Source organism: Papaver somniferum, unplaced genomic scaffold, assembly GCF_003573695.1.
Source record: "Papaver somniferum cultivar HN1 unplaced genomic scaffold, ASM357369v1 unplaced-scaffold_115, whole genome shotgun sequence".
In the NCBI taxonomy this organism is placed as follows: Eukaryota; Viridiplantae; Streptophyta; class Magnoliopsida; order Ranunculales; family Papaveraceae; genus Papaver; species Papaver somniferum.
In genome coordinates, this window is record NW_020620492.1 from 3,972,047 (window position 1) to 3,984,281 (window position 12,235).

Genomic DNA, 12,235 nt, shown 5'->3' on the forward strand with positions numbered 1-12,235 from the left:
TACTTATTTACTTGGATAAAAATAAAATTCAGGCCTGTTGATTTTAATCGGGGGAAAAAAATTCTAGCCCAATTTTCTTTTTTTGTATATCACGGACCCATCGATAAGATTGCATATATTAGGAACCCATAATTAGTTATAACAAGAATTACTTACACAAATATCCTTGTACTTACTTTAAATTAATTAAATCAGAAAAATATTAATTTTTCCTAAAGAATAGTTAAAATTAATGTGGTAAACCTTCTTATTACTAATATAAAGAAAAGACCCTTTTGTTTGGTGAAGCCTTTTCACATGACATAATAACCCCATTAACAAAGCCTTAATCAACATTTGTATATTCATAGGAATGCCATTGCTTTAAAAATATATCAAAAAAATTAAAATTTAGATATCTTTATAAATACACATCGAATTTTTGTAAAATTAATATATTTAGAAAGCTCTTAAAATTATCTACGTAATGAGTACAAATAAAAATATTGGTTTTTTATTTTAAGAATTTTTTTTCTTCATTATTATCAAATTTGGTGTTATTAAAAGAATCCAATTCAAGCATGTGCATCGCACATGTGGTCTTACCAGTAACTCCTAAAGAATTTCCCTAAAATTCTACCTCCCTAATTTTAGCCGTGATTTTTAAATGTAATCCCGTGATTAACTCCCCTTAATTAACTCCTGTAAAAAAAACTAACCTCAATTAACTCCCTTAAAATCCTCTCATAAATCATTCTTTAAAAAAAAAAAACTCAAATATCACAAGTACATGAAAAAACTCCTATTATCCCCCTAAAAAAACTCCTATTATCCCAGTATTACATAAGGTGAACGGTCAATCAATAGTGAAGTCAACGACCGGTCAACTATTGGTCAACAATAAAAATCAACCATCCGTCAACACTGTTGCCAGCCACGTTGTCGACCAGTTTCCATGCAATCTTCTCTACACAATTTCCTCCGAAAAACTCTAGCTGACTTAGACATCCGAGGCTTTTTTACAGGTATTCCCATCACTATTCACTGCAGAGAAATCTTATAGATGCTCAACAGTTTAATCATCATCAGTTCGTGTTTAAAGTAAAATTCTTTTACTGATCAAAAGAAAAAAAAAACTTTTACGGATCAAACACGATCTCATGAGCTCAAACACCACTCACATGTACTCATGTTACTACTACGTACTAAAATGATAATGCAGTGAAGTGAAGGTGAGAATTTCAGATCAGAATCAAGAACAGCACCATATACAATAAATCACATGGGACATGTCATTCTAAAGATTGCCGTATTCTGAAACACAGAAACTCATTTGGATCTTTGCTTAGTTTTATTTTGTCTTCTCTTAATCAGAGTTCTTTGGGTCCTAGTCTAGGACTAATAATTCATGCTAAGTAATATTTTCTTGATCTATACAAGATCTTCATGTTTTTCTGTTTCCCTATAGTAATAAGGTTTTAACTGGTGGTGGTGGAAAACAGACTCAGCCATCAAAACACTTTCCGGTTTAATTTTTGTCTTCTCAAACACGAAGTTTCGGAGAAAGAACTCATTAGCCAACCACCTAACTAAATTATTTCTCTCTTAAGTTAGGAGTCACTCCCACTAAAATCTAATTAGTGTCAATTACCTCCACTTGAGTTGAGATTAGTCTAAATGTGAAGCCAACCAACTAATTGGTGCTCCAAAACCATAACTATATAGTAGGGTAGAATAATGCCGAAAGCAACTTGTTCCTTCCTTGTAGCTTGGTTGCTTAAATATGTTTTCAAATAGCTAGATTTTAGGGGAACTTTACTTGGAATTTGATCATCATCGTGCATATAAAGAAGGAGCTAGCTAGCTATTCTATTCATTAATCCACTTACTAATTAACTGAGAAATTAAAGTACTTAATGAAAAAGATGTTTACTTAAATAAATGACTTGAAAGTAAAACATGCAAAGTGCTTGTAGATTGGCCGACAATAAGCTAAGAAATATCTTCCAATCACATTATGGACGCGTGGACTCATTTGTGATCACTAATGAGGGTTATTGCTTACTTGAAGATGAGATCTATGCCCTGATTCTTATCTAAATCAAGGTACGTATATTTATTTGTAGACAATCGAGTTTAATGACAAACATCCATTATAAATGGGTGGTGTGTGCTGGTACCCCATTCTGTGGTCAAGTAATCAACACTTAAAGTTTAGATTAAGGAACCAACAACTTTGTTGTGAGATAGAGTATGTTTGTGTGCCACTTAAAAATTAAAATAAAGTTAGAAGTTAATTAGTAATGAATTTTAGAATGACTTCGAAAATAAAAAAAATAGTTTTTGCTTCAGGCATTTAGGATAGATTTTTGTTTTTGATAAATAAAGACACTTATAATGCGTTTGGATACAAATTTGTTTCTGACTTATATTCTCCAGAAATAGAAGGCAGAAGCATAACTATTTTATTTCACAAAAAAATGACTTTTCTGCTTCTATAAGTCGTTTCTGAAAAATTATTACCAAACTGACTTCTGACTATTCGAGTCAAAAGCCAATTTCTGAGTGTACATCCAAACACTCTATTATATTTTTGGCATCCAAACATTTTGATCAGATTTGTAACTCCTAGAAATAAAAAACAAGGTTGGCTGATAACCAAACATCCTTAGATTTGTGAATAAGATCTTTTTTGGAAATTAGAATCAGAAGCAGTTTGCTGAAGCTAAAAGCAAATCTTTTTTTTCGATGCGCAAATACATGTTTTTGCCTTTAGAAGTTCTTTTGAAATTGACTCACCGACTAGTAATCTTTTGAAATTGAAATTTTTATCATGTGGTATCCAACCGGACCTTGCAACAGCCGGGACAATAGGGACTGGTCCAGATTGGGACAATACGTGACACAGTCTAAATGATAGAGAAGGGAACGACTCTAGATTGAGATTGACAGTGAGGTCAAGAGGGGAATCATCAATGATCTAGATTGATTGTCCCAAATCTGATCGACGTTAGTTGTCTCAGCTTTATAGTTTTCCTATCCTAACCAAACACTCCTCGATTCCGAACCCTGAAGTATGACATAGCCACTTGCCAGGACCTCCACTAGAGGAGTACTACAAGACCTGCACTAGACGAGTACTACAAGGTAGGGATAAGTAGGAAATACCATATGGTCTTAGGAATAATATATTAGAGAGAGTCTAGTCCAGTTGACTGAGTCAACTGTCTGTTTGGTCCTTTTTGGTAAAATATATTATAGTTTGGTCCTAAAAATTATGATTTGGTCCTAGGGTGACGTCATGGATGATGTAATTTTCAAATGGTAGTGGCAGAAATACCCTTTTAATGGGGACCATATATACTCATTATTATGAGAGAAGAAAATAATTTTCAGATTTATTTTCTCTCACCTCCTTTTTATTTCTAGATCTACTTTGTTTTTTCTTCTTCTTCTTTTTTCTTTCTTCTTTTTTCTTCTCCTACTCTTTACGATGGTGTGTTAAGATGAAGATGATGATGAAACAATGAATATTTGTATGTGTTTTTTTGTGTTTGTTTTTATTTGCTGTTGAAGATGGTGAAAATGATGAAGACGATTTTTTAATGAATTTTTCTTGATTTTTTTGTCTCTGCTGCTGATGATGATGAAGAAGATGACGATGATGAAGACGACGATGATTTTTTGTTTTATCGTCATTTTTTCCTGCTGCTGCTTTTGAAGATGATGAAAAGATGAAGATCTGCTATTGTTGTTGTTGTCAAAGAAGATGAAGATTGAAAAGAAGATGATGAAGAAAATTTTCGATGTTGCTGCTGCTGTTGAATGACGAAGAATTTATTTCTGCTGCTGTTGAAGAAGACGAAGATGATGATGCTGCAATTCATTCCATAAATGAAGTCTGTTTTTTTAAGGTTTTTATATGGAGTTCATTTCTAGAATGAACTCTGTTTTTTTAAGTTTTTATATGGAGTTCATTTCTGGAATGAAGTCTGTATTTTTAGGTTTTTATATGGAGTTCATTTATGGAATGAAGTCTGATTTGTATAGGTTTTATATGGAGTTCATTTCTGGAATGAAGTCTGATTTGTGGTTTTATATGGAGTTCATTTCTGGAATGAAGTCCGTTTTTTAGGTTTTTATATGGAGTTCATTTCTGGAATGAAGTCTGATTTGTATAGGTTTTTATCAGGAGTTCATTTCTAGAATGAAGTCTATTTTATAGTATATAATGAAGTGTACAGTTTTCATCGGGCAGAATGAACTGCTACAAAAAAATAAGTTGAAATTAACACGGAATGGCATTTTGGTCCATTTAATATTTTTAAATAATTATGGACCAAACAGTAAAGGCATTTTCCCAAAATACCAAACAGACATGGGCCCACCTAAAAAAGGACCAAACGATATTTTTCCTTAGGAATAATGCTTGGGGTCCAACACTTAGATTCTTAAATAATGTAGCAGCTGCAAACATGAGAACAGATAGGGATTAAGATTTTTATAATCACACAACAAAGAAATGGGGTAATCACTGGTATGGGCTTTCATGACGGTTTTTTATTGGGAAAACGTGTTTTGAATGTTCGTCTCGCCGACGGGAAACTCAGGAAACCGAGATGCTCGTCGATTGCGTGCTCGTTTTAAATCTATTAGGGTTGCAGTCCATCTATTTCTTGTTCTGGTAATGGAAATTGATCGAGAAAAGTTCATCGGTGTAACTGAAGATGAAGTGATCCAAACAGCTCTTGATAATTGGAAGCAAGCTTACGGAAAACCTTTTCGTTACGAAGCGTGTTTTAGAATTCTAAAAGATAGTCCATCTCAAGCACATCCGTGCTGCACTCGAATGCTGCTCCCAGAATTTATAATGGAAGAAGATGTTACTCTTGTTCGATCTTGGTTACATCGTACGATGAGACCAATGAACAATGACTATTTCTGGGAAAGAGTATTTGGGACATTTTGTAGCATCGCGGAACGAAACCATAAGAAATAGTAAGGGCCTAGAACTAGGATTTGCATTCATCACTACGGAAGTCAAACATTATACGGAGGTATTGTGGATGGTTCACCGTAGCAATTCTGGACTATCCAACGGAGAATTAGTGAGTATCTTACCTTTGTCCTCATGGACTCAACCACATCATAAATATCTGAACTTGTTTTTTATCTGTTTTACCGAAAACCATCGTTCAGGCCAAGTTTACTGAAGAAAGCGGAAGAGAGTTTAAGCATTTTGAATGCTATGAACTCTACAGAGAGAATGTCGCTGGATTTGATGTAGTTTGATGTTTTTGTTGTGGTTTATTAAAATGTAGTTTAACGTTATTTGGAAGTTTGAATTGTGATAAATTTCGCTTAATCTGAAGTGGAAATTTATTTTAAAATCTAAATTTCATTCATTGATATTACTGCCAATTTTTTACAAGATATAAACTTAAACAATAATAAAAAGTACTAAACAACTTCAATAAAAATCAACTACAAGTTTTGGCCTCCTGTTTATCTTCATTTGATGTATCTTCCATTCAACGCGCTCTTTGACAGTTTCGCCTTTGTTTTTGAATTTTTTGTTCTTAACTTTCAAAACTGGAGCTCTTCTTTGCCTTTTAGCGGAACATTTTCTTGGAGCAACTTCAAAAACTTGCACTTCCGTCTTACAATTTTCAATCTTTTTAAAACTCCCACATATCTTAGAAACAACAGCTTCAAGTTTAGCATCGCAAAAAAGTGTGATCCCCTTTTCAGCCATTTCACCAACAATAAACTAAAAAATTGAAATAGATTTTAGAAGAGAAAATTCAAGAGAAATGAATTTTGGTGCGAGTGAATTGTTTGAAGACGATGGTAATTTATAAAGGTAAAAAGTGAATTTGAATTTTAAAAAAAACCATCAATTGGCGTTTTTCCTAGAACGCCAGCGGTCTACGTTGGAGCTCCGCGTTTATGCTTCGAACTCCAGCGCTTGTGCTTCCAACGCCTGCGTTAAAATTCGTACGCTGGCGTTTGTCCTTACCTCGGGCGCTTGATGATCAACCGCCCAATGCTTTACCATAGTAGAGAAACGTATCTGACCATCCACCTAGCTCAACAAAAAAACGGATTTTGCCATTGCCATAAGAATTGTCCTTATCATGTACAAATTATAATATATAATGCATGATTCGGGTATTTAAAAATTCAAAAATTAAGTAGGGTACAAAATTTTAAAATAACTTTTAAAGCATATAAAGTTAATTCTTTACCAAGAAAACTATTTTTCCTTCTGACTTCTATTTCGGATAAGGAAAATCACTTACGCTCGTGGCATCCAAACATTTTATTGGATTTTTAAATCCTCGAAATAAAAAATTAGGTACGCAATAAATTTTAAGATTGGCTTCTAGAAACATACCTAGATTTGTGAATAAAATCTTGTTTGGAAATTAGAAGCAGAAGTAATTTGTTGAAGTTAAAAGCAAAATCGTTTTCTTTATTTATTTTTTTTCTTTTTTTCTTTTTTGCTGCAAGAATAATGTTTTTGCTTTTAGGAGCTCTTTTGAAATTAACTTATGAAATCGACTTTGAACTTATTGAATTTGAAGTCGAAAAATTATTTATGTGGTATCCAAACATTTCTTGAGTGTGAACTCTGAAGTCATGAGATAGTCATTTGCTTAGACCTGCACTAACGAGTACTACAAGTCTACAAGGTAGGGATAACACTTTTGATTCCTTAATAATGTAGCAGCTGAAAACATGAGAACAGATAGATAGGGATTAAGATTTTTATAATCACAACAAAAAAAATAAAGTAATTTAGTAAAAGCAATTTAGCATGTCCAAATTATTATATATGATGCATGATTGGGGTATCCAAAATATAAAAACAGCTAAATTAGGTGTATAAAATTAAAATTATGAGTTTCCTCTTGTCTTCCTTAGATTCATAATTTATTATTTGTCAATCACCTAATATTCTTCTTCATCTTTTAAGGCAAAAAATGATTACAACTACTTCTCTAGTGAAGAAGGATAATGTCAATTTTTAGTTCCCTTTAACTATAGATAGATATCTTTTTCTAAATTTAATCCAAATAATACATGCCAGAGTTGATTTAAGAATATCTCCAAATTAAATATCTACCAAGATGTTTAGTAAAACTAATCTCGTTTCATTTTGATTCCATCTATACCGATCCGACTCAACTCGACTCACCGGTCAATGGATTAGATGACAACTTTAATATATTTACGTGATATAAGACTTTGAGAGCTAGTTGGCAAGAGTCAAACTAATCTCGTTTAATTATGCGTGTGATTTTTACAAAATATTTGTAAATGTTGAGTCTTATAAGATGTATGTTCTTTTTTACTGATTCATGATTGAATTTTACAAAGGCATTTGACTCGGCTTGAATTAGCTATCTGGTAAAAAAAAATCTTCAAATTCCTGGTGTCTGACTCGATTCATAATCTTGACTTGAAAATTTCTCGGTTATTTCAGTCAGATTTGGATGAGTCAGCTCTGTTAGAAAAACAATCTAGGTTGGTGTTGAAAAATTCAGATAATGTCCCAAAATTCGAATAAAATGCAAATATTTGGGATATGGTACATGTACTTGGTGCATTTAAGCCCCATGCTAGTGTCAGCAGGAACAATGGTAGCCATCAGGACTTGTCCATCCAAGACCAGCAGCAGCAGCAGCAGCAGCAGCAAGGACTGGTTTATATAGCAGATGAGAAAGGACTTTAATGCTCAAAGATAAATCTTTTTAGACTCTCTTTCTCTTCCATTTCTAACCAGATAAAACCCAACACCACTGTAGAGTACACCACCACCACCACCACCACCCACTACCATCACTGTAAATCTCCAAATTAGGTTGTCTTCAAAAACAAAAAAAAAACCCACCCCCATTGTTAAACAAGCTCCATCTATTACCTCTATGGGTTTTTGAGGTTATGGTGATTACTGCCAGGAGAACAAGGTGAAAATTCTTTTTGGTGAGAGCCGAACAAGCTGAAAATTCGATTCTGGGTTTTTGAGGTAATGATGATTATTGCCAGAAAAACCAGGTAATTTTCGATTCTGGGTCTATTTCAAAATTTAATTTTTTTGATTAGATGCAAAAAAAAAAAAAAAAGATCAGATGAAAATTTAAAGATGCAGCAACATCATAATAACAGTAATCTATTCAATACTATGAAGCTTGTAAATGGATGCAAAGGTAATCAAGTTTATGCCCTAAATACCACAAACCCATGTTGTAATCATAGCAATAATGAAGATAAACAACAACATAGTACTACTAGTGCTCAAATTAGAACAGTCAACAACTCATCAATCAGGTCAAAATTGAGTCAATCCATTTCAATTGATAATCTATTGCTTCCATTTGGTTTACCTAGTACTGATCTCTTAGAACCCCCAATTGAACCGTATTTCAAATCTATAAACTATGTTGAATCTTTAGCGAATGTTTATAAACGTCTCGAGAGTTGTTCTGTGGAGGAGAAATCTATGGCTTTTCTTGAACAATATTCGTTGTTTAAGGGATTGTCGGAGCCTAAGTTGTTGAGGAGAAGTTTGCGGTGTGCGAGGCAGTATGCGGTGGATGTAAATGAGAAGGTTGTGTTGTCTGCTTGGTTGAGGTATGAAAGGAGAGAAGATGAGTTTGATGGTTCGTGTTCAATGGATTGTGGTAATGGTCGTGTTATTGAATGTCCTAAGTCTAGTTTAGTGCCCGGGTATGATCCGGATTTGGTTTTTGAAGCGTGTCCGTGCAGGAGAACGTTGGTGGAAGTTTTGTCAGTTGATGAACGGGAGGAAGAAGAATGTTCGACTTCCGAGGGGGATGATTATGATGTTTCATTTTGTATTGGAAATGAGGAGATAAGATGTGTTAGGTATAAGATTGGTTGTTTATCGAGACCTTTGAATACGTTGCTGTATGGTGAGTTTAGGGAATCTAAAAGAGAGAAGATAAGTTTTGCTCATGGTGAGATATCAGTGGAGGGAATGAGAGCTGTTGAGTTGTTTAGCAGGACAAAGAAGCTAGAGTCGTTTACAGTTTCACCTAGAATTGTATTGGAGATTCTGTCGTTTGCAAATAGATTTTGTTGTGAAGAGATGAAGGCTGCTTGTGATAAGCATTTGGCGGACTTGGTTTGTAATATTGAAGATGCTTTGTTGGTAATAGAGTATGGGTTGGAGGAGATGGCGTATCTTTTAGTGGCCTCTTGTTTGCAGGTACTCCTGAGAGAACTTCCAAGGTCTATGCACAATTCAAATATAATGAGACTGTTCTGTGGGTCGGAGGCTAGAAAGAGACTGGAAATCATGGGGCACGCTTCGTTCACATTGTATTACTTCTTGAGCCTGGTGGCTATGGAAGAGGACATGAAATCAAATACTACAGTTATGTTGTTAGAGAGATTAGGAGAATGTGCAACACTAGGGTGGCAGAAGGGGCTCGCGTTCCATCAATTGGGTTGTGTGATGCTTGAAAGGAAAGAGTACAAGGGTGCGCAACGTTGGTTTGAAGCTGCTGTGGAGGTTGGACATGTGTATTCTTTAACGGGTGTTGCCAGAAGCAAGTATATAAGGGGTCATAAGTACACTGCGTACAAGCAGGCAAGTGCCCTCATTTCCGAGTATACACCCCTTGGGTGGATGTACCAGGAGAGATCTTTGTATTGCACTGGGAAGGAGAGGATGATGGATTTGGAAACTGCAACTGAGTTGGATCCCACTCTTCCCTTCCCGTACAAATACAGAGCGGTCACGTTGGTGGAAGAAAACAAGATTGAAGCGGCTATCTTAGAGATTGACAAGATTATTGGGTTCAAGGTCACCCCTGATTGTCTTGAACTACGTGCTTGGTTCTCAATTGTCCTGGAGGATTACGAAGCAGCCTTGCGAGATATCAGAGCACTATTGACATTGGAACCAAGTTACATGATGTATCACGGCAAGGTACATGGAAATTACCTGGTTGAGCTCCTTCGCAGAAATGTTCAGCAATGGAGTCAGGCAGATTGCTGGATGCAACTTTATGACAGGTGGTCCTCTGTTGATGATATTGGGTCTCTGGCTGTTGTTCACCAGATGCTAGCAAATGACCCAGGGAAGAGTCTCCTTCGGTTTCGGCAGTCCCTCCTTTTGTTGCGGTAAGAACAATTTATGGAATGATTTATTATATTGATTGGCAAACAGGTTCTTCGACTGCTAAGTTTTTTCTTTTTATTTTTTGGATACGTTAGAATGAGAAGTAAAAACCCTGGTATCTAACATGTAAAGAATTAACTCTAGTAAAGGTCCATTGGCCAATTTAACTGAAGCAGATCCTGATATTTTTGAAATGTTGCAGGTTAAATTGTCAAAAGGCTGCGATGCGTAGTTTGCGTTTAGCTCGAAATCATTCTAGTTCTGAGCATGAAAGGCTTGTATATGAAGGATGGATTTTGTACGACACTGGACACCGTGAAGAGGCACTAGCTAAGGCCGAGAAATCCATTTCAATCCAGAGATCATTTGAAGCTTTTTTCCTCAAAGCATATGCATTGGCAGATACAAGCCTAGATGCTGAATCTTCATCATACGTGATCCAGCTTCTAGAAGAAGCCCTTAAATGCCCTTCAGATGGGCTTCGGAAGGGACAAGTAAGTATTCTCAACAAAGTAGATGACGGGGATCCTTTTAGTTTGGTCGTTTAGGCTAACAACTTTTTTGATTTATGTTACTCTTTACCAGGCGTTAAACAACCTAGGGAGTGTATATGTAGACTGTGATAAGCTGGATCTTGCGGCCGACTGCTATGTGAGTGCCCTTAACATCAGGCACACAAGAGCACATCAGGGCCTGGCTCGTGTTCACCATCTCAAGACTCAAAGGAAAAATGCTTACGATGAAATGACAAAGTTGATAGAGAAGGCACAGAACAATGCATCTGCATATGAAAAACGTTCAGAGTACTGTGATCGTGACATGGCAAAGAGTGATCTTACTATGGCCACACATTTGGATCCACTGAGGACTTACCCCTACAGATACAGAGCAGCAGGTATGCTCTACATGGTCTTCTAAGCTTTTTATGTGCTACTAGTATATGTTTTTCCAGCTACAACTGCCAATGTTTAAACCACCAGAGTTGTTTCTATGTTAGTTATATTAATATATCCGAAACTGAATGACTATATTATTGTTTCCTGGAATATATTATTCCAAGCTCTTGAGACGTCTGCCGGGAAATGTGTATTAGCCCAATTTGGCAGACATGCACAAACTCAGACCACTTTTACCATTGGGTTGTTTTTAGGTTGGTGTGAAATTTTGTAATAACAATTGGTATTGTGTCTTGACCAGTGCTAATGGATGACCGCAAAGAAACAGAAGCCATTGCAGAGCTTACGAAAGCCATAGCATTTAAGCCAGACCTTCAGTTGCTGCATCTTAGAGCAGCATTTTTTGAATCGATGGGTGACTCCGTTCAAACTGTTCGTGACTGTGAAGCGGCTCTTTGCCTAGATCCCAACCACTCAGACACCATGGAACTGTATAATAGATCAATTGTGGACACAAACCAGATTGGAAATAATTGAATATATTTTTGGACAATTTGAAATGTTTTACCTATCATGTATGCACTTAGTTATCTATAGATGTAGTTTTGCTTGGAAATCCAACACAACCCAGATTTATAAATATGAAAATCGTTAACACCTCGGGTGCCTGAGATCTTGCTGGCAATTGCAGCAGAGTCCTCATCCAGGGTTCTCTTCTCTACCAATCTTCCAAAGCTCTCCTTTTGCAACTCTGGGAATAGAGTTTCAAATATTGGCATTTTGTGGGCAAACTGAACCTGTTTAGGTTTTGGATGGAAAAGCTAGGCTTGCCCCTGGCCAAACCTAACTATCTGGGCCGGAACCATTGTCTAGCCCAGTCTTCATAACTAAACAATTATGCTCTCATTGTGCTTGTCTAGGTGGACTAACTACATAATAGAACTTAATCACAATATCAATACAGGAAAACTTCATAAATTAATAGTCTTGGGACCGAGAAAAATTATTATTTTAGCGAAGTTATTAATTTATCGAGTTAAAATTTAGCCTGTACAAGCCTGGTTGGGACTAGAGAATTTTATTATTTTAGCAAAGTAATTAATTTATCGAAGTTCTACTATATTAATAGCAATTAAAAATATTCGACCATCTTCCTTATTAATTAAGTAGATAGGTTTCTACAATGAAGGAAATCTTCCAAAAAAAA

The 12,235-nt window shown here is 35.5% G+C and overlaps 1 protein-coding gene across 1 annotated transcript; it reads left to right on the forward strand.

Annotated features, from left to right (window-relative positions):
* Positions 1 to 7,615: 7,615 nt before the first annotated feature.
* LOC113329133 (ethylene-overproduction protein 1-like) lies at positions 7,616 to 11,639 on the forward strand. The gene is made up of 4 exons (XM_026576094.1): positions 7,616 to 10,134; positions 10,335 to 10,626; positions 10,718 to 11,027; positions 11,330 to 11,639. The coding sequence occupies exons 1-4, from the start codon at positions 8,129 to 8,131 to the stop codon at positions 11,563 to 11,565; spliced, it is 2,844 nt and encodes a 947-aa protein (XP_026431879.1). The 5' UTR covers positions 7,616 to 8,128; the 3' UTR covers positions 11,566 to 11,639.
* The last annotated feature ends 596 nt before the right edge of the window (positions 11,640 to 12,235 follow it).